Raw genomic sequence first — 22,750 nt, forward strand, 5'->3', positions numbered from 1 at the left:
ACCCCTTCGGATGCTGCCGCTCCTCGTTCCCCATCGCCACCTCGAAGAGCTGAAGCAGAGGTGGTGCTGTCTGCTTAAAAATAAAGACATGGCTGCTTTAGCTCCACTTTCCTTCCTCCCTCTCCCCTCCAACAAGTTTTATTAAGTTCTCATCTTTAATTCATGCCTGCAGCACAGCTGATGTCACTTTTTTTTGCTATTAAAAAAAGATCCACAAAGCACAAGCCAAGCTTGCAGTGCTATCTCACCTACTTTCTCTATTTCTATTTTCACTTCCAGTGACTTGTTAACATCCATCATCCTCAAAATCAGAAAACATATTCCAACAGGAACATGACTGTAGTCCTTTGAGAGGAAAGTAAATAATCACCTATTAGATTACACGGTCCGTCCCCTACAAAGGCAGGACACAGCCCTCCAGGGACATGTCACTAATTAAACCCTCCAGTCTGGGGGGAAATTGTGGGTGTTAGGGACCCAGCAAAATAAACAGCTTAGCAACCGTGGAGGTGAGTTCCTCTCTGGGAAACTGTCGGTTTGCGGCGGATGCAAAGTGAGAACGCGGGAGGACCTGTGATAAGACAGAGCGTGTGGGAGAATTTTTCAGCAAGAGCCCTGGGAATTGAGATGTTTTGAACTGCTAAAATAAAACGCTATAATAAAAAAAGGATGTCTTACGTTTAAACACTGGGAAGCCCGCGCACTGCAATTTTGCCAGATTGTGCTCCGTCTGCACACAGCTGGACTGCGGGTGTCAGGCTGGCAGCACCGTGCAGTTGACTGAAGGCCAGCCAGCCTGGCTCGGGGCAGCAAAGATGCCAGGGGCCCTGTCCCCAGGGTTCCCGCTGTGAAATCCTACACCTGTGCCCGCAGGCACCATCCTGGAGCCCAACACCTCAGCGGAGAACACCAGCACCGGCACCAGCACCGGCAGCTGGGGTTCCACCAACAGCCCTGAGTTCAGAACCCGCGGGGACAGAACTTGCCGAGGTCGCCAGCGTCCCGCTGCAGACGAAGAGAAGCTCATTCGGTAGTTAAGCAGATCAACCAAACAAGTCATTTCCTCTACAAATGGTACAATTTAGAATCACTGGCTCCTCTTGGCTCCTGGATGAACAGTTCTGTTTTTTCCAAAGGCAGAGCAGCGGGTGGTGCAGTCATGTTGGGTAAGATAATACCCAGAGCCAAATAATTTCTGCCAAAGGAAAAGACACTGTATCACAGGCTTGGTTTTTGGTTTTTTTGAGTAGAACTTCTTGCAGAATCACTTGTTCGTTCGTGTCAAGTTTTACAGGAATTCCCATTGTCATCAACCATCTCTCCAAAGCAGAAGAAGCTGTCATAAACACGCTCAACGGAAACGCAAGAGAGTCCCTGACGCTCCCCGCGATTGCGCAGCACTTGTGCAACAGTGTGTTGGGGAGAAGGCTGTGGGAAAATCAAATCACAAATCCCAGAGACTGCTGCTTTTGAACAACAAAGAGCGAACCCCAGCTGCGTCAACAGTTACACTGAAGTCAACAGAGACACGCCAGTTTACACAATAATTCCTCAAGTACTTCATTATCTCGTGCAGGGCTGGGGCATGTTATTCAGCCCCTGCAAGGCAGTGAGATGAGCCGCCCGAAGCAGCACAAGCACACTGTTCAAAGTTCAAGTTTGAACTCAAAAGTGAAAAAATGTGGAATTAGGCTACTTCTATAGTTCTATACTTTGCCTTTATGGCTTGTAATAGGATATTTAACTACATGATTTTCTAATGTCTTTGCCATTATTTTACAAAAGCAGTAACTGTTGATACCAGATACTTGAAGTTAACATCACACTTTAGATGTTACCACAACCTCGTCGGGGTAGAGCCCAGCACCAAAATCCCTCCCTACAGCAGCACCAGCTTCTAAACCGTTAACAATACTGGGAAAAGGGATCTTTTCCTGTTAGCTGTTAATCACCAGCAGGCCTGAACATACATCCAGTAGCAGTGATTTTAAGAAAAATACATAAAATCTGCAATAAAATGACGTTTGGCCAGATTCCAAATCCTCCATAGCCCAGAGGCACCTCTCTCCCGCTTCAGCCTGCTCTGAGCACACGGCACTAGGGGCTGTATTACGGTCCTTAGAAACACAGAAGCACCAGAAAAACCTCACAGCCACAAACTGCAGTTCACACACGTGGCTACGAATACCTAAGTTATGGCCTTCACATCAGCTGTGGGAAAGCTTGGTGGCCATGTCCAAACTCGGTAGTTCAGGCAGGGAGGTTTACACACCGCACGCTGGTGCCACGACCCAGGCCAGAAACGGCCGGTATTTTTGTGCAGCCAGAGTTCGGGCTGCGAGGTCCCATGAACTGTTCTGTCACCACCAGTGAGGGGGACAGCAGGACCTGTCAATACTGGCACTATGGCCAGAAGGAATTTTTATCACGTTACAGGCCCTGGAATAATAACAACAACAACAAAGTCGGCAAACAAATTCTGTGCAAGAATAGTGAAAGTTTTGGGTCAACTTTTTAATGGAACCTCCTGCCTCGAGCCCATCCTCCTGCTTCATTTGCCCCTAAAACATCGCCGCTCCCACCAGCCAGCGGATCGGTGCCTGTTTATCAGCGGGAGAGCGCGCCGGAGTCCCCGCTCCGGCAGGGCCGCGGCAGCACAGGGGCCTCAGCTGCCCCCACCTGCCAGCGAACGGCTTCCCGGGCAGGGAGCACGAGGGGCCTGTCCGCACCGCCGCCCCTGCGGAGCCCGAGCCCCACGGGGCTTGTGCCGAGCAGCGCGGCGCCCGGAGCCAGAGCCTCGGAGCTGCTGCGCGTTTCCAGCCCTGGCAGTGATGGATTACGTACAACCACGAGCTGGGCACAAACCAGCTGTCTGTCTGTCTTTTCCAAACATCTTGCTTCAGTTTCTGTATTACGGAGGTGCCAATGCCTTGCTCAGGATGCCTACTGCACAAAGAGCACATATTTCTCTGAATATTTTACTGTCACACAGAAGGACTGGAGTTTTTTATTTTTTTAAAGGCTTGCTCCTTCCCCAGCACATTCCCCACAACAAAAGCCTCTGTGCTTCCAGAGGGCTGAAGCTGCAATGACGAACCGCACTGGAGCTTTTCTCTGCACAGAAACCCACGCACGCGGCTCTCCCCGTCTGCTGCTGACGCGTGTGAAAGCGGCGCACACTCCGCCCCTCCAGAGCCACGGTGCCCGGCCGCAGCGCGGCCCCGCTGCCCTCACCAGGACTGGGGCCATAAACCGAGAAAATTCGGCCAGCATCACCCTCCTGGTGCTTCACACAAACCCTAAAGGGCAAAGCGGCCTAACAGCTTTGCAAAGAGCCTAAACCTGCTGTGCCCAAGGCTGTATATTATCCTTCATGTTAATGTATACATACACTACATGTATAGGCACATAAACAAGTTCATGTGGGATTGAGCAACTCCAAAGGATGTCTGGGGGAAAGGGCTGTAAACAGCGCCTGTTCCAGACAGCTGACGGGGGGCTGGAAGTACGGAATGCTAGTTATTGAACCTGGGCCTGCCAGCAGCACTGGGCGATGGACGCGTCTCCGCGGCAGCGCTGCGGGCCCTGCGCTCGGTCCCAGCGAGCGCCCTGGGCCCCCTCCAGCGCGGCCCACATCGCAAAAGCACAACCAAAACACAGATGAAAGATGTTTCCCTTCTCCTCTCCCTGGAGGGGAAAAGAGAAGGAGATCACAGGGAGGAAAACACGTAGGAGTCCAGACGAAAGGATAGAGCTGCAGACCAGGCACCGCTGCATCTGCTCCAACTACACACGGCTGTTTAAAAAAAGCATTATGAATTTCTCTCTCTTCAGATGTCTCGCCTGGATGCTTTAAAGTAGCCTCAGAGGAATGTGCTCTTGGGTCTGAATCCCGTAGGAAATTATCCTTTGTGGTGGATGGTCTCCCCTTGGGGCCTGTCTGTGTGTTTTGCTTTCATGTAATCCTCCCACCTTGGTTTTCTAATGTAATGCTATCCACATTATTATAGCTCTTTGATACTCTCAAATGTACTTACTCATGCTGTCATACTTTCAGCTCTTCCAGACTGGGTCTGACTGGCTCGGATGGCCTGTGGTTTGTGTCATACCTATTTAGCGAAGTCCCGAAGCTGCGGAGCCGCCGCACGCGGGAGCACCCGGGACACGGCGGTTCGCAGGGGCGCTGGGACGGCAGGGCCCGCGCTCCACCGGAACACACACCTAAAACACGAGCACCGCTCGGCCAGGGTTTGCTGACAGCTGCTAACCAGCTTCTTGTCCTAGTTCCGTTTTCTTTCTACAACTTCTGTTCCAAGAAAGTTCAGCAGACTACACGCAAACTTCTCGGACAGTTCATTGCAGCGTTTTAGATTGAGGTCCCAGCATCCTGACGTGCAGACAAGACTCCCTCGGCACCGCCTACGACCGGAGCTTTCTCAAAGACCTGAGTCCTCACTGCTGCTGCTCCCATCCGCGCCACCAGCAGGGCGTACGGCTTCCCTTCCCGTTCCTCTGCATCACGCAGCCTCAGCGCTGGGTCTGCATTCTCTTCACCTTCTCACCGATGCACCACGGGAATTTAGCCACAGCACAAGCCTCCACTTTGGCTGTTCTCTTGTCTTCGTTCTGGCATGAATTTAAACCCTGACAAACTGGATCTCTGATATTCCTCCTGCAGACACGCACAGAGACAACTCCAGCACGTCCCCGCTCGCGCAGCGGATACCCTTAAAAACGTGAATCAGCGTTTACCCGCAGTTTTCCTACGGTGCAAACTCCCAGCACTTACCACCCGTGTGCAGGAACAAGCTCACACACCACTGTGTGGGTGACTGCTCTGCTGTGGTTTCCCTCTTGAAAGTTATCTCCACTTGTAATACAGACTCAGTAACAGCGAGGAAACACAGCCCAGAATACCAGAACATAGGGGAACCGGACTCTGTTTCTTGCTGGATCCCACAAGTAACCCAGCACTCACCACGAGCCTGCCTTCAGCTTTTCCACCTGCAAACTGCAGTAATAATTCTGAGCTTCTCTGCAGAAGGCTAAGAAATCAATGACAGAAGGTAAATTCTGTAGCCACTTGGCCAGAGCTTTGTCTCAGCCCACGCACGTGTGCTTCCCTTCCCAAGTGGCACCGCTCGCCACAGACGGCACAGCTCAGCGCCAGTTCAGCTGGGGCCTGATCCCTGCATTCTTATTTTCCTGGAGTTTTTTAAAGGGAAAATGAGGGGATCCAGCGTCCAGAGTTGTCTCTCAGTGACGGGCGCCGATGCCCACGCTCCCGCGGGCTGCCCTCGGCCCCCGCGCACGGCTGGCGCGTCCCCCCGCGCACCTGCGCAGCTCACAGCAGAGCCCGGCGCGACATCCCCACCAACAGCCCCAGCGAGGCGCTCCCGAGACCTTCAGTTTCCTAAGCTTGATTTTGTAACACTTAGATGGGGTCCAGATCCTGCCATTTGTACCCTTTACCCACAACTAAGAGCACTTACACTTGTTTTCTTCTTTAAATCTGAGATGTAGATTTAATAGCTTTATATTAGGTCTGTTCTGATGGAGTCTTTGAAAGTCAAATTCCTGCTACCAGCACACGGAAGGTCAGAATGGTTTCCATTACGTGCTATCCAAACCTCTCATCAGTAATTGAGTAATAATGGTCACAAAATGTCAACTCGCAACTTCTGTGTGCAATACGAAGGTATTATGCCTGGTTTTAGACATGAAACAGCAAGGAGCAAAGTACCTTCAATAACCTGCCGAAGGCCATATGTGGCTCTTGAGATGACCCAGGCTGTTTGTACCCACTCGAGTAGTGTCATCAAGAAACTGCCCCTTCTCCTTTTATGATTGTGTTAGAACACAAAGGGGATTTTCAGGCAGTGTAAATTTGAGATGAAATGTTTCTTTCCAGGGGAAAGACCCCAAAACCACAACTACACACAAAGACCAACTGTTAGTCATTTCAAGAACTCGTTTAGGGGTATTTTTTTAGCCACTTACAGTAGTAAGACACAGTAAATCTGCGCAGTAGAACAAAACTACTTTGATTAAGGAGAAAATCAGCACATGGTATATATAGAGTCCACCTCAAAGTTAGAGATAAAACCATTTCAGCTTGGCAAACTAAATACTGGAATTATAGCTCAGTAGAAACTGTCTTAATGTATGTGTCTGGCATCACCTCCACCTTGAAACAGCCGCTGCTGCTTCCCAGGTCTGTGCGCGCACAGACTGGAACGGATTATTCGTTTAATCATACATGTGAACATGTATCCAAACGTATGACAACAGCAAATCTGATTAAATCTCTCTTACCACCTACCGCAAGAAACAGATGGGTCATAACAGCCTAGAAGTAAAAATAAAGTAAGTAAAGAAAAAGTAAAGCAACAGGCGTGCGCTCAGCAGAGCAGCGTCAGGGCCGCCGGGCACGCGGGGCCCAGAGCTCACCCGGCCCCGCAGATCAGATACACAACGCTTTACATTTCGCTCAGATGTAGATTATGAGCCAGGGAAAAGGAAGCTTAAAAGGTGAATGGCTTCTTCTGGCATTAGCTGAAATCTCTGTAGAGTCTCCAAAGAAAGCCGACAGAGAGGTCAAGCTACAGAATGGGAATTCTATAGTCAATAAAAAACCCCTTTTTTTAAGCTCTGAGTCAGAAAAATCCAATGCGGATGACCACTTATTGAAAGGGTCATCATCCAACAGAGAGAAAATTGCTAGAGCAACAAAGAGTCCAGAAGTATTTCTCAGTTTATAGAAACCACAGAGAAGGGTAAATTCTAAATCTGTCTCCTCCTAGTATTAATCTAGTTTGCCTCCAAGGATCAATTTATCCAGTAGAAACCGCATTGTGACAGTGCAGTCAAGTCCTCCTCTGAAATCTGAGCTCAAGCCATAAACCAAGCTATTGTTTTCTGGCTGCACGCTGACATTCCACCGTTTCTGCAGTGAAAGCACAGCTTGAGCCGCGCCGGCACGCGAGGAGGGCGACGGGGGCTCTACCCCAATCGTTGTTTTCAGTTCTCCGCAGTGGAGCAACGTGCCTTTTTACCACACTCGGGGTGACTGCAGAGTGCTCTGGCTTTCTTGGGAGGTTTATGGAGCCAGAGCTTCAGAAGCACACTGACACACCCCCACGGACTCCAGGGCCCTGCGTTCCTCCCCGCAGGAGGAGTCTGCAGTGCCCCCGCTGCACCGCCGGACCAGCCCCGCGCCCCGGCTGCTGCTGGAACCACCCGCACCCAGCCCCGGCCTCACCTCGCTCCCGCACCCACGACACCCAGCAAAGCTCCTCCAGGGACCCTGCAGCACGACGTAAATGCATTAAATGCCTCGCTGCGGAACAGCCAGCTCAGCAAGCCTGAGAGCAGAGCACCCCAGCGCAGCGCACGTGAACCCCTTTCAGATCGGACGGCAGGTATCTCTCCCTTGCAAGCCCAACTTTCTGCAGCTGTTACACTTTCTGATATTCATTCTTAGAGCACCTGGTTATATTCTCCTTCTTACTCACTCACACTGGTGCTCCCGAAGCGATGCACTTGGTTTGCTAAGTACTGCAATCAGGGGAGATGGGAAACATGAGGCACAGGTCAAAAAATTGCTCAGGCTGGGTTCTTTCTTAGCACTTCAGCCTTCTGATGGATCCGTGTGGTAAGCTCAGCACTGAAGAGCATTTGACTCAGCCTCAGTTTGGAGTAGGGAGAAATTAATTGCAATCTAATAGGATTCAAATTGGTACAAGGGATCCTATCATTACAGGACAAGAAAGAGTAGAACTGCAGTACATTAGCCAGCTAGCAAAGGGCTTCGGTCAATGCAGTGGAACAGGCAGCACCATCGCTGAGACATGATGAATTGATACCTCAATAATTGTAATTTATTAGTCAGCAGTGCTGAACTGGCATACGAACCAGGTGGGAACGGACTAAACCTACGCAGTGTTTGTGGAAGGAATGACATTCCCTTCTCAAGGTCTAACCTGAAATAATTTTACACTGATGTGAAGATGTGTCACAGCTAATTCAAGCGGCAGTTACGTGTACCGGAGGATGAAAGTGTAAATCAGCAGCAGACTGGGAAACAGAAGGCTCCCGGTATCGAATGTCAGTGAGTCGCTCCCTCACTGTGCAACCTTTGACAAGTCACTTGACTCCTGGTGCTTCAATCACGGCAGCTCCAGCACTGGTCAGAAGCGAGATCCCCATCACGATGCACACCCACCCTCTGTGCCCAGACCTTCAGGAAACCGCAGCCCCTACCTCGCTGTATTAGAACTCCACATTGGAGTTATTGCATGGGACTGGCCTCTGGATATTTAAAGTCATGCGTGGCAAACAGGCTTTATGTAATGAATTACAGTTGAGCTGCGAGAGTAAACTTGACAGACATGCACATGCATTCGCACAAAGCCTGACTGTCCCACTTGCACATGGGCAGCTCCCAGGGCCCATCTCCGAAGCGCTGTGCCAGTTCAGTGGCGCAGGGACGAGCACACGGTGAGAATTCCCCTCCGGGCAGTGCACGGGGCACACACAGCGCACGGGGCACAGCGCATGGGGCACACACAGCGCATGGGGCACACATAGCGCACGGGGCACGCACAGCGCACGGGGCACAGCGCACGGGGCACGCACAGCGCACGGGGCACACACAGCGCATGGGGCACACACAGCGCACGGGGCACACACAGCGCACGGGGCACACACAGCGCACGGGGCACAGCGCACGGGGCACAGCGCACGGGGCACACACAGCGCACGGGGCACGCACAGCGCACGGGGCACGCACAGCGCACGGGGCACACACAGCGCACGGGGCACAGCACACGGGGCACAGCGCAGCCCGGGGTAACGAGCCTGGTCCCCGCGGGTTACATCCCTGTGCCTCCTCTCTGCTGAAGCCTCTGCCACTGAATATTCATAAGTTGTTGCTAAATTAAGCAATCATCCACAGAGCCGTTAATGCCACACTCCCCCTGATTTTGCTGGGCACAGAGAATTTCAGGAATTTGGAACATTCTCCGCTTAGTTCCAGAAAACAGAACATAACCCAGCAACACTGGAGGTGCCAGCACAACTCGCTGGCAGCTGCTGCTCCCCTCCCATCCTGTGCAAGGGGAAGTCTTGGATGGCAGAGCCCCGAGCCACAGATGTGCCATCCTCGCACCCGCTGCACCATGACAACCCCTCCTGCCCCCTCCAGCCCAGAGCAGCAGCGAAAAGCACAGGCCTCCCAGGAGAACACAGCAGGTGTGGGTCTGGGTTTGTGAACTAGGGGCAGTATGCACACAAATCCCACTGCTGGGAAGAATAAGAGAGATTAATTCATACTGAACTGAAGAGAATGTTTTTCTTGGCAAGCCAGGGTTTGCCAGCCCTTTTTAGCCCATCACAATCAGCTTTACATACATCTCATACTCTAAGCTGCATAATCAGGTGGGCTATTTCCGAGTAAGAGATACCTGAGCCCTCTCTCAAGCACACATAAGAGAATCTATTCCTTCCTAAAGCTTCCTGAGAAGCCAGTTACTAAAGACAGAAAACCACAAAACCATACACTCAGTATTTCTAACCAGCTCTTCACCCTGGAAGACCTTTGGAGGGTTTATAATTAAGAAAAATGCTTAGGCTGGAAAACTGGCCCAGCGACTTTGCTATCAAGATCCTTCCCTGGGTTTGTACTGTGGAAACACCCTCAGCATTCACACCTAGTTCCCAATCATGAGACGATGATTAACACCAGCATTAGATCATCCTCAGCAGCTGCCGGAGCTTTGCGCAAGGCTCCTGGCGGGTTCGGTTACTGACCTGTGCCCAGCGCCTCCCAGCAGGATCTTGGATCCCGCCGGTACCCGACGTGGTGCACGCACACGGCCCCGTGCGGAACCGGGTTAGACGGAGCCGCCCCACCGACGTCCTCCAGCTGGACCAGCTGTGGGGCAGCCCTGAGCTCACGTGGCAGTGCTGCTTCCCCATCTGGTCAAGTCACGACTTCGGACTAATCCCTTCAACCTTGCTAGCAGGACTGAGACTCCTACAGCAATGGCCTCCTCCCTTCCTTCTTTAGGCTGCAAAAACAGCTTTGTATTCTCCTTTATGGTAACAAAATAGTCATCATGTCCCCAACTACTTTTCCTCTGTATATTGCAAGAGTTTTTAAAAGGAAGTAAGAATTATTATCTCTATGTCACAGATCAGCAACCAGACAAAGATGGTTAAGTGATTTACCAGTGACAGAACTCGGTAGCATAAATCCTTTAACCTCAACAACTGCACCAATTATGTCTATTGGCAAGGACGCAGCCTCTCCTCTCCCAGAGCCAGTTCGTTCTTTCTGAGGAGGAGGAAGATGGTTTTAAAATTATGGGTCTGCAGCGTCTCAAAACAGGAAAAGAAAACCCAATCAAAATAAAACCAAACAACATGGATACTAATTACCATCATATGCTTCAGATCAAGATTCCTATTCAAATCAGAAATAAAAACGTGACCTAGTAGTTAATTCCTTGCAGAGTGACTACCAGGTGAAAGCCAGTACCTGATAGTGAAAAAGACTACAGCACTTGTTTGGACCTCCATCGTAACACACACGGTTCCGCGCTGGGAAGAGCTCGTTGATAGGTAGGAAGGACAGACAGAGTTTTACTGACTGAATCCCAGTTCTGTCAGAACAAGCTTAAAGTCAACAAGTACGTCAATACTGAACAAGGAATGAACTCTCATTTCTATAGTTGTATTCACAGCCTTTGTTGCATAAAAGGACTTGCTAAAGCCCTTCAGCCCGCTGTGTGCGCAGGGACACCTTCAGCCGTTCCAGCGCCTCCCACAGGTCTCGGGAAGGCAGGAAATACCTGGTCGATTTAAGTCACTCGGTGCTGAATACGGCAAAAAAGTCGCAATATTCTGCGATCTGCAAAGGCACGCGGCTGCAGCGGTACAAATTCCCGTCACTGCCAGTGTAAGTTAAGGACAGTCTGCCAAAATAAATAGATAATAACCATCAGGAAAATAAGCACATGATGCCACAGAAGGAAGTCTCTGAAATGATCAGAAATCCTATTTTGAGTCCCATTAGTGGAACACAACAAACATCTTGTAGCAGCTTGCACATTCTATTTGCCTGTATCTACCAAACCAGAAAAACCGTGTTTACTCTAGGAAGAGATATCAGAATTCAAAAATGGAGATAAAAGTAAACTGGTAAGTGGGATTTATGCGAAAGCTGAAGTGAGTGCGGAGCACATGGCATCACCGAGCCACCGGGATTTCGGCTCTCAACTAACTGAATCCTTGTGGCGGTCATTTCTCGTGAGAGCGTCTCTTTCACCCGTGTCCACGAGCCTGGAGCAGCAGCCAGCTCCCTGTTTTCCAGACGCGGCTCTGGAACAAGCCCCCCAGCCACCAGTTTGTGTAGCCAGAGCAGCTCCAGCGCCGCCCCCAGCCCAGCGGTGAGCGCCGCCCTGCTGGCCCCGGCCCAGCGGTGAGCGCCGCTCTGCCGTCCCCGGCCCAGCGGTGAGCGCCGCTCTGCCGTCCCCGGCCCAGCGGTGAGCGCCGCTCTGCCGCCCCGGCCCAGCGGTGAGCGCCGCTCTGCCGCCCCGGCCCAGCGGTGAGCGCCACTCTGCCGCCCTCGGCCCAGCGGTGAGCGCCACTCTGCCGCCCCCAGCCCAGCGGTGAGCGCCGCTCTGCCGCCCCGGCCCAGCGGTGAGCGCCGCTCTGCCGCCCCGGCCCAGCGGTGAGCGCCACTCTGCCGCCCTCGGCCCAGCGGTGAGCGCCGCTCTGCCGCCCCCAGCCCAGCAGTGAGCGCCACTCTGCCGCCCCCAGCCCAGCGGTGAGCGCCGCCCTGCCGGCCCCGGCCCAGCAGTAGCGCCACTCGCCGCCCGGCACCGCCGGCACCACACACGCTGCTTTGGCATCTTGCAATGAGATAACTTTTCATAAACCCGACTCTTGCCTGTGCTCTCAGTTTCAATAAACAATAACAAGCAGGTATTTGTCAAGTTCCCATACAACCTGCTCTGGAACTTGTCTGCCTTTGGCTTTGCCTCAGGCTTCTGCCCGCTGGAGGTGACCCAAGGTTGCCAGACAATTCAGTTCCTAGTAAATAACATGCACACACACAAAAAACCCCTCACAAAACATACTGGTTTTTTTCTCTGAGACAATGCAGAGTTTATTACATCTGCTATTCCAACGTGCCTTTAACAATGTTCTCTAACAAGCAGCCCTAAGGTCAAATGTGTCCCTTGATCAATTTCCTAGAGGCCCCTGGTGCTGCTGTGCAGAGTCTGGGGAAAAACAATCCCTTGACTCCTTTGCTTCGCTGTAAGGAAAGGAAAAAACAAGCTGTCATGAAGGCATTTTTCTTCTCCTTCTGCTCTCGACAAGTCAGGTAAACGGGGAGGGAATATCTGGCTGAAGGACTGTAAGAGACCAGCGTTCCTACAGGCACAGAAAAACATACTGTTTATTCACCAAGCTACTCGATGCACAGGGATGACTCAGAACGAGGGGAAAGCGGCTGGGAAGATGTCTTCACAAAACACCTGCACAGCTGCTTCGCACGAGGACAAATAAAAAGCTCTCTGGATGTGAGCATACCATGGTCTTTATGCAAGAGTTTAACAATTCATTGCTGCAGTCTAAGCACTCCGACAGCAGTACCGCTAATTCAGAGATGCTGCCAACAGTTTAGCCGTTGTGTTAACCTGCTCCTGGTTTCTCAGTAAAGCTGTGACTGTTTATCCATTTTCGCTCAACAGATCGGTATCGAGCGCTGAGCAATAACTACCCCCAGAAGAGCAGACTGGATACCAGGGACTTCTGCCTGCGCTCCAGCAGCAGGAATTGTTCATCTCATTGGGCAAACAGCTGAGTACCACTCCTACTCGTGCCGGTTACATGGCTCTTGTTTCGTATGCTGTGACTGATTTCCCTCTCCGTGCGGGCGCTGACGTCAGGAACGGCCGCGTCCACCCGCGGGACCGCAGCTCCGGGCGCCTCCGGCTCTTACGCGATACGGAGGAAGATTCTGCTTATTCACCACGTACCAGCTCCCATCACTTATGATTCAACATGGTAATTCCTGCAAATGGGATGAAAAGCCCCTTTGAAAGACACCCCCCCCTAAAAAAGAAAAAAAAAGTACCCTTTGCAAATGACCTCTAATGGGTCTAAATAAAGCCTGAGCTGTTCCTTACTCATGCATAACTTCATTGCTTCTGTTCCCTCCACACCCTGCCCAGCTGGCACAATTTGCAGAAGGGTTTGGCATGGACGGCTGAAACACCCACGTGCTGCCTGAACTGAAAAGCCTGATCCTCGAGTCCTCTGCTTCCAAGCGGCAGCTGAACTGCACCTCTCTTTTGGTAACACAGGTCCCATCCGCACCGTAGGCTTCAACCCATGGACAATGAACTCCGACCACACTTCCCGATCAGGACAGATACAGGCTACCGAATCTCACCCCACACACTGGCCAGAGAAGGCTTCAAAACTGGCAAAACTCCAACTGTTACCTTTCACATGGAATAAAACTCTCCCTAAATTAGCAGGTTCCTACCTCTCGAAACCCAGAAGTCACCACACATGGTGACCAGCACACAGCTCGCTGTGCTCCAAGCCAAGACACGAGCAGAGACCAAGCCTGGGCCACCAGGACCCATCACCAGCGTCTCCAAAGAGCAGGCGCTGCCCGCGCCACGCCCTGCACACCTCTAACCCATCTTTCTCTTTAAGCAGAGACAGCGCTGCCACCGACGCTGATCCGACAGTGACAAAGGAGAGCTGAAATTCAGATCCAAATTGTTATTCCCCTCAGCTAGGCAGTTATGCACAAGAAACACTGCTTGTAAACACTTCTTTGTCAAACACTCAATTACAAGCTGCTTCATGAACGAAACGAGCCAGTGGCAAGGAAAGCAAGAGATGAAACCAGGGAAGCAGTGAGAGCTGGCATGTGCCCCGCGTCCCCGGCTGCCCCGGTTCGCGCTGCCGCCCTCTTACAGGACAGCACGGACACAGGCTGGGAGAACACCGAACCCAGCCTCTCAGAACGGGGCTCGGCTTTTGTGGATCTAGACTTTGTTCTCTGCTGTAGAGATTATTTCCTATGTGGTAAGCAAAGAATAACTTCTTTATTTTTAGACTATTGGTTTTGGCAGTATGCACCTGGAAGAAAAAGAGCACATGTACACATGAGGAGTAAGTTAAAAAACCCTCGATTCAGGCAGCACTTGTAATATGACTCTTCTTTCATGTCATCCCCATTTACACCTTTATACACTGAAATTGCTCCATACAAGCTGAAAAATAACAGGAAAGCGCATTCATTTTTTCATGCTGAAGCTGCAGATGTACCCGCAGCAGACGACCTCCAGCTTCGGCCTCGCGGGACTGAGACCCGAACTCTGAAAAGATGCCCAGGATCGGCACTACAGCAAATAAATGCCATGTGACATTACAAAATATTGCCCTGCGGCCACTCAAAAGTTTTGAGAACCATCAGTAAGCCAATTCATGAGGTCCAGCACCACCGTGCGGGAGGCGGCAAGCTCAGCACCAGGACTGCTCCTCAGCGCTGTCGTTCTGGCCGCCTGGGCAGCATCCACCACGCGGCCCGTCACCTCGGCCTGGACTCTTTTAGCAATATCATTCCAGTGGACAAGGCTTCCCCCAGAAAAGGCTTTTTCCTTGTTCTTACTGTTCAGTGTCAACGAGTCAAGCAGGGCTGTGAGAGGAAACAGTGCAGAACGAAACCTGTTACTGGTCTCAGCTTTAGCTGGCATTGGACCTGCAGCCGAAGAACTGAGCTTGTGCTCCTTTCCCCAGTGCCGAAATCAAAGCCGTTAACCAGAAGAAAGTGGTACGTGGGCGGGAAAGGTGAAGAGAAATGATTTCATTTTAAATGAAAAACCCTGCACATATTTACATAACTGACTTTAGACCCTAATGTTCAAGACCCAGCAGCTACCTAATTAATACTTCGCTTTCTAATCTCAAAAACTCCAACTGCAAAGAAACGAAATTGAGAGGAAGCCATGAAAAAAAGCCTCACACACTCAAAAACACCCCACTTTTGTACGTAACTATGAGAAGAGTTCATAGGTGTAACTCCTAAACTTCACATTGGAAATATCCTCCTTGCTAGGGTTTTTTTCCCCAATAAATTAATTTGAAGGCTCAACTTCAGAAAAATTTCAGGATCAATTTACAGTGCTAACAGCTGCAAAAACCTACACACAGACAGGGCGTGTTTCAGCTGGAGTTAGAAGGTGCATGTATACCCAACTATGCCTTGGGACTCTCTCAACCAGTAAGCCTGGAAGAGCTGTAGATCTACCACAAACTCCCGCTGACTTCGTTTGATTCTTCAGCTTCTTTTAGACAAAACATTAGAGGATATAGCATGAGTTTCATGAACCGACTTTGCCAAATAAATAGCGCAATGGCATTCACCTGAATAGCTACTAGTAACCTTGCCTGAAGGACTGCGGAGAAAAAACAAGTGCTTATTTTACCTAAGAGATGTCTTCAAACCAAAGCTGTACGTACTCAAGCTGTGTATATTCTCAACAGCTTGTGTAAAGCATCCATCAGGCACAAGTATGAAAATTAGCTCCCTTAAGAATCCACACAGAAAAGAGGTCGAGCGATGTGCAGAACGCTGCCCGAGGCTGCAGTTTGTGAGGCCAGAGCGGCTGAGCAGTGGAAACAGCACCGTCTTTGATCCGCTTCCAGGAGGGAAGCCAGGCGAGCCGGACCGGGGCCACGCAGCGACGTCGGGCACAGCCCGGCCACTGCCGGAGCGACCCCGCCGCCGCTCCCGCCGCTGCTGCCCTGCCGCCACCGCCCCACTGCCACGACCCCGCTGCCACTCCTGCCACCGCCCCGCTGCCGTGCCACTGCCACGACCCCGCTGCCGTGCCACTGCCATGACCCCACCGCCGCCCCGGCCGCCTCTCGCAGACACCGACACGTACAGCAGCAGCAGGCAAGGACAGCTTCTGCGTGGTCGCAGTAACAGCATCCCATTAAAGACTTTTGTTTGTTTGTTTTAGGCCAGCTCAGCTTTAGACTGGACCTGGGCAGATGGTTTAGTTATTATAGTGACAAGCACACTAGAGGAAGAATATTATCCATCCGCATCCACTGTGCTTGTTTCACACATACAAAAATGCTTGTGATCATCCCCAAAATTCCAGGGATGATCAAAAGGAACTCCACCTGCTGCCATCCATAGGTTTCACGTTTTACCACAGACTTTCTATGCAAGCCCAAGAGTGGGGGCTGCAATTAGCTCACAGATGCCAAACCCTTGTGCAAAGCTAGCTAAAACATCAGGGAGATAGTGCTTAAAACAAGATGGAATAACTCTGGAATAACCTAACATCTTGTGCAAACCAGAAACACAACCTGTGAAAGGCCCTACTGCTCTCAGCTCTCTCTGGGTTCCAGCCCTCCCTGCAGCGCCTGCGCAACACCCCGGAGAACCCCATCCACAGGCTCCGCACAGCCGCAGACACCCGAACCTTGGGCTCCGCACAGCCGCAGACACCCGAACCTTGGGCTCCGCACAGCCGCAGACGACACCTGAACCTTGGGCTCCGCACAGCCGCAGACGACACCTGAACCCTATCTCACGGTCAGGAAGGGGTGCACAAGAAAACCCGCCAGCCAAGGCCCTGGACCTCTTCCAACAGCCCAGGACTGGCAGGACACGGAGCACCATGCGAACAGCCGCGTGTTGCTGGGCTCTCGATTCGCTGAACTCCGCAGGTACAACAGAAGCGCTCCATCATGGTGCCTCGTCTTTTCCAAAAGCAAATAAACAAAAAAGTGAGAGGGGGGAAGAAGGAAAATAAAGAGGACTTTGTGCATTGTGTCAACCAATTAAATTCAACAGAGAAAAAGACACAAGTGGTTATAGCTTCCTGTAAATTACTTCATGTAATTAAATCCCTTTCTCTAAATTACAGTCCATTTAGCTCTTCTTTTATAAGGATGTAACCAATGACCACCAAAAACCTTTTTTTCTGCGTCTGATGCCACATAACTTGTAAGCAACGAAATCTCCTTTCTATTTCTTCCTTTCAAAAGAAGCCATTGTAATGAGATTAATTCACAGCTACTTACAGAACACCAGCAAGAGAGAGGCTTGCTTTGTTTCTCTCTATCCTGCTCGTCTGAGGCTTTATTTAGGCAAATGTAACCTAAGGTCCTTATCAGCCATCTAACTGCAGGCAGAGAAGTTAAAGGCGATCTGCAAGAGTTTTAAAACTGCTGTGATTCTTCACAGACACGCACCACCGACTCCGTACGCCACAGCACGGTGACTCAACTCTCTTCCTACCACTTCAATTTCCCGACTTTTTCTACTTTTGAAAACAGCAGCAGTGTCAGGCCCAGCCTTCCCCGCTCGCTGGGGATGCGTTTGTGAGACGACAGCTGCTCTGCGCGCCTGCCCGGATCGCTCGCTCACACAGCGCGCGGGTCTGCAGCTCCCGGCCGTGCTGCGCCGCCCCTCGCGGGCCCGCGGCTATCGCGGCTTGTCCGCGGAGACACAGGCCCCAAACACACTGTGGTTCAGCTCCGCTAGATGCAGTGTAGGAAGCCCCAATGCAGAGAAAGCGCCGGTAGCATCCAGGGCTTTAATCACCGTGCTCTCTAGACCCGCTCTAACGCGTGTCAGCAATGCCAGCAGCCATCTGGAGGCCTCAACACGCTGCTGATGCCCAAGTGCTCTGCAGTGGGAGAGGTGAATGCGGACAGATGGGAATTCTGGAGAAGCAGAAAAGCAGAGACAAAGGAAGTAGAAGCAAGTGCTGCGGGCAAAGCCTTGGGGTTCGGCTCTGAACAGAGCGGGGTCGACACCACCACAGCAGCGTTGTGACCCTTATACACAAAGCAGGGAGCGGCCTGCCCTGCCAAGACACTGCGTCCCCATCCCCACGGCCACCGATGCCTGAGCAAGAGCAGGGACGGGGGCGCGCGCAACAGCAATACTGGCAAGTGAGAGTCGCCTGGGAAAGGGCAGCCTGCTGGTCCAGAGGAGTGAGTAAGTATTTCAGTACATGCATGGAAAAGCCACATTCTCCTACATACACCACTTTCAGCAGCCAAAACACACTTTACATCAGAAAATAACACTTGCAATGTAGTAAAATCTGACACATGCTTCTGCTTCATGCTGCAGTGTTGGTCTAAAAACAGCTGGATTTCCACCCCAATTCTAACAAACAGGGTCTTCTCAACTTACGTTTCCCTGCCAGAAATGCAGAAAGGTTTGAAATACATTTTTCCAGCTTAAACAAAGGCCTTCTCCTGCTGCCGTTCCCCGGGGTTTACGGCACTGTTTGCACTACTCCTAGGCACAGTAGGTTACGGAGCTGCCGTGGAAGCTGTGCAGTGGCTGCAGTCCTGGGATGGAGTTACCTCTGCCACATCTATAACACAAACCTTAATTGTGCACGGTTTATAAGAAACTGCAGAAACCAAACACACTGTGAGTCTCCCTCTGTTGCAGAGTGGGCTCTGCAGCCACTTCAGGAATCTCAACAAATTCTTGGATAAATTTAGCAAAAACAACAGCGCTGCTTTGTAATAGCAGGGTTTCATTTGGGAAATAAACATCCAGTATTTATTTACAAAGGGTTTTTCCTCCTCCTGCTGCTGCTGTGCTATGCTCACTGCTTCCCCTCTGCTTTGATGCAGAGAACAGAATATCAAGTGCCTAACCAGAACTTAAAGCAGATTTTTAAATTAGTTCCTGACAGTGCAAACAGATTGCTATTGATTGAAATGAGGCTGATTTTAGGCCTCGGATTAGCAAACCTAATGACTAAACGCTGTACTGCCCATTTCGGTACTTTGCAGGGCTGCTCCCCAGGGCTCTCCCGGGCAGCTGTGCAGTCTCCGCGGTTGCAGATCAGCACCGGCGAGCCCGGCCCGGCCACCTGTGCCTGTGCGGCCCGCGCAGCCGAACCGCGGCCACCGCGGCACCGCCACCTTCTGGGGCCGGGAAGCCAGCGAGGCCGCTCCACGTTCGAACGTGAGCAGGGCTGGGCAAGGCTGGGCTGGAGACCTCGCCGGGGCATACAAGGTCTCCATCGCCATCCTTGGCTCCAGCAATGGGAACCAAGCACCAAGTGCGGCCGCTCCCCAGCTGCAGGGAGCCGGCTGGAGTCCACGGGGTTAACCACACAAGTCTCCCAGCCATCATAAACGCGTACTTGAAACTAATTGGCGCAGAGCTTTCATGTCCAAATTGTAGGTACAAGAATTTACAAAGGTAGAAATGGATTCTGGTTTTAAGCAATACACGCAGCAACATCTTCCTGATTAAAAGAAAATGGACATTTTTTTTCCTTTTGCTTTGTTGTTTAGTTTCAAAGAACATTTGAATAACAATATCTGCTAACAAAAAGGGTAACATCAATTAGAAACAAAAAGAAACAGGTTGTATAATTTCAGTGTTCAAAAGCAGTGAAACGCAAACACCAAAGCAGCACACACCAAACAGAACCAATCCCCAAAACCCACATTAAAGGCAACCTTTCGTTTATTTTTTGGCACGTTGGCTGCCTAGAATTCATTTGCTTTTAATAGCCTAAGGTACTTAAGGCAATAGAATAAGTTACCATTATATTTAGACCTTCTTAGACACAATTCAGCTCCCAAATGCTCCATTATGAAGACACAAGCACACCCATATCTGTATTCTGGCCTACAGACGTAGACTGCCCAGGTTATTTTCAACTCACTCTCCCCCAGGGCCGCCGACCCTGAGCTAGGGAAGGTGCATTTCAGCCCCCGAGCTCCGCGTCCCAGGCCAGCGCGCTGCCTCCAGCGCCTTCGAAAGCACATCGAGTTTTCCATTTGCCATTTATCATTATCCGGAGAAACAGCAGTCAAGCAGCTACATGCTCGTATTGCCCAACACCAGCACGAGCAGCGTGATGCCAAAGGAATTCTTCCACATACGGTATTTCATCAGCCAGACAAGTTTCTAGATGGAAAACTCCCAATAGCCTTTTGATACCACCAAGACCACACAAAATGGGGCTGAGGGTACGTAACCTATCAGTTTTCACCTAGACATCAGAAGAAACAACGCGATCCTGGCTGGAAAACACCTCAGCACATCGCCCTTGGCCCCGCTCAGCACTCACCAGAGCAGCGCTCTCCTGGGGTCAGGGAAGGGCGCTGCGCTCATCACCGAACGTTGGGTAACGAGCTGATGAGCATCACAGAAAAATCGCACGAATAGGTAATCAAACATGTTAATGTAATTTAGCAGTTCCAGTCCAGCAAGAGCCACAGCAACAGTATACATTAATCATCAATAGTGCCCGGCAGTTTGACAAAGGCTGGGAGCGAGCGAGGCCCCAGGATTAACTCAGCATTCCCTCCCTCCAGGGAGCTCTGCGCAGTCACAGAGATGCCACAGCTCCGGTCAGCACGACAGCACTGCCTTCCCTGCCCCTTCCTCCCAGCACGCTGCTTCTGAGCACTGAATACGTGCTACGCCAGCCTGTTCTCCTCGGCTTCTCTGAGACTCTTCCTCATCTTGGGTGCTTTAAACGGTGGGTGAGAAAAGGAAGGAGGAGGTGTAAGACACTCATCTTCATGACAAATGACTATTTGCAAAACAGAGTGTTATTGCAGGCACATTTAACATCTAAACACATTCCCTGCACCCTGACGCTCCTGAGCTGACTAACCAAAGAGCTTGAGGTTAAGCTGACTTGAAATAGCCGCAACTCTTCCCTACCAGCAGCAGCTCTCTTCAGAAGGAGGTCAGCTCACTTTCCATCTACATACAGAAATAGCAGTGGGTGCTGAAGCTCAGAAAAAACACTGTTCTACACCCAAGATGGCCCCAGGCTGCTCACACATCCAGAGGAATAAGCAGCTCCAAGAATGAACCAGCAAAGAGCAAAACAGCTCAGCCAAGGCTAATGAAAGGCAGACTCAAAATTCAAAGGGTGACCCTCCAACAACTAGAACGACTTAGGATAACACAAGGAAGCGTAACTGGAACTAAGAGGTTTCATCTTGCATCTACCTTGTAATCGAAGTAAATGATGCACCCAAGCACAGAGGGACCCTCAGAGACGCGCTGGGCTCCCGTGCGCAGGCGCTGCGGGACCCGCTCCCACAGCCCGCTGGGGCAGGCTCACAGCTCCCGAGAAACGCCCCAGACACTCCCATGTTGGAGGCAACTACACCTTTCCAAAGAGGCGAGCTTTCCGACGGCCACGCTGGCTGCACCGAAGCGTGTTCTCACCCCTGGACGCACCCTGACGACTGCGAGTGGCTCCGCCGCCTCCCGCCACAGCAGCTTTCCCTGCGCACAGGCGCTCAGAACAGCCCCAAACCCCGACAAATCTTACACCAAAGCACCTGTGACTATCTGAAATGCCCTTTGTTCCCTCTGCTTGGCTACAGCAGGAGATAAATGTCTCTGAATGATTTTTATAGGCAGTTGCAGTAATAGGCTGCAAAGGACGGACTGTGTCCTGCAACCCCCCGACCCTGACTGCACGAGAACCAAATAGGAACCTGGATGCTCCGCCAAAAGGAGGGAAGTACTAATCTAATTTTCTAAACAAAGCAGACAACCTGGCACTCAGATCAGCTTACCACTTTGCACCTCTCTACAGGGATTAGCAGAATGCCATCATTATAATGCCCAATTTGATTTATTAGAGGAGGCTGCACAGAAAATATGACAATTCAGTAGCATTGTGAAGAGAAGGGATGAGAGTATAAGGAAAGCTTCAAATTGAACAGTAATTTCTAAGCAACATCTCAATATAATTAGCATTAATTACAGTAAGCTTTCCAAATTAGGTATAAACCTGCGTTTAATAACCCTGAGATGCAAAAATCACCCCCAAATTCCACGAAACTTAACGTTGCAGCCAATTTGTCTAGACGGCGTGGCGGGAGGTGCCAGAATTCTGGTGTGAGTTGCATGTTATTAAAAGAAGGAAAAATTATTGAACTGGTCTATATCATTTGCATAATTAGCTTGAAATAAGAATAGCCTAGTTTATGTAGCTGAGATTTTGCTGCTACTTTCATCAACCTTACGGACCTGAAAATTTGTCTGGTTTTCATAACTGTATCAGCTAGGATAATAAAAGGTATTTTAAAAACTCCCCTTTCAGTAGAAGATGAATTCTAATTGTGACTGGTTTAAAGAGGCTATTAATGAGTCACTCATCGCAGGTTCTATTTTACGCTTTCTGTGCATGAGCCTCGCTCGATTCGGAGTTTGTTACTTATACTTACAGGAAAAAAAAAGGTTAGACAATGAAAGATGAATTGAGGTTTTCATGAATGTGGCAGCAAACGCCCTATTTAAGCACTGACGGCAGACAAACACTAGCCAGAAGAAACACACAACCACCCCTCCTTTCTCAGAGCTGAAACACAAGTAATCTAAATGCTTGGGAAACGAAGGCAGCAGCACACAATTACAGAAACTGCAGCTGGGCCAGCAAAACAACACCTCTTACCCTCAAAGTTCCTAAGGAAGTGTCATGAAATCCCCAGCAGCCACAACTACTTGATGGTCAGTTTGAAATGTCACGCTGACGGTGTCACTGTCAGCCACCCTGTGCAGCTCAGCGCGTGCTTCGCAAGGATTGCTGGATCGGAGAGTGATTATTTGTACACAAATCCATTGCACCTGTGACCAGAGGGGGGAACTGAAACCCTATCACTCAACTACCAGCAAAAACAA

At 50.8% G+C, this 22,750-nt stretch overlaps 1 protein-coding gene across 1 annotated transcript in view; it reads right to left on the reverse strand.

Moving 5' to 3' along the window:
* Window positions 1-14,483: 14,483 nt before the first annotated feature.
* Window positions 14,484-22,750, reverse strand: part of LOC308047252 (fibrosin-1-like protein) — a gene marked incomplete at its 3' end in the record, with an annotated part of 121,205 nt that continues 112,938 nt past the window's right edge. The window contains exons 3-4 of the mRNA XM_080355614.1: window positions 15,457-15,488; window positions 14,484-14,728 (exon numbers count right to left, since the gene is read on the reverse strand). Of these exons, the coding sequence (XP_080211740.1) occupies window positions 14,484-14,728; window positions 15,457-15,488 (277 nt within the window). The remainder of the gene's footprint in view (window positions 14,729-15,456; window positions 15,489-22,750) is intronic.

This window comes from Nesoenas mayeri (genome assembly GCF_963082525.1).
Source record: "Nesoenas mayeri genome assembly, chromosome: 17".
In the NCBI taxonomy this organism is placed as follows: domain Eukaryota; kingdom Metazoa; phylum Chordata; class Aves; order Columbiformes; family Columbidae; genus Nesoenas; species Nesoenas mayeri.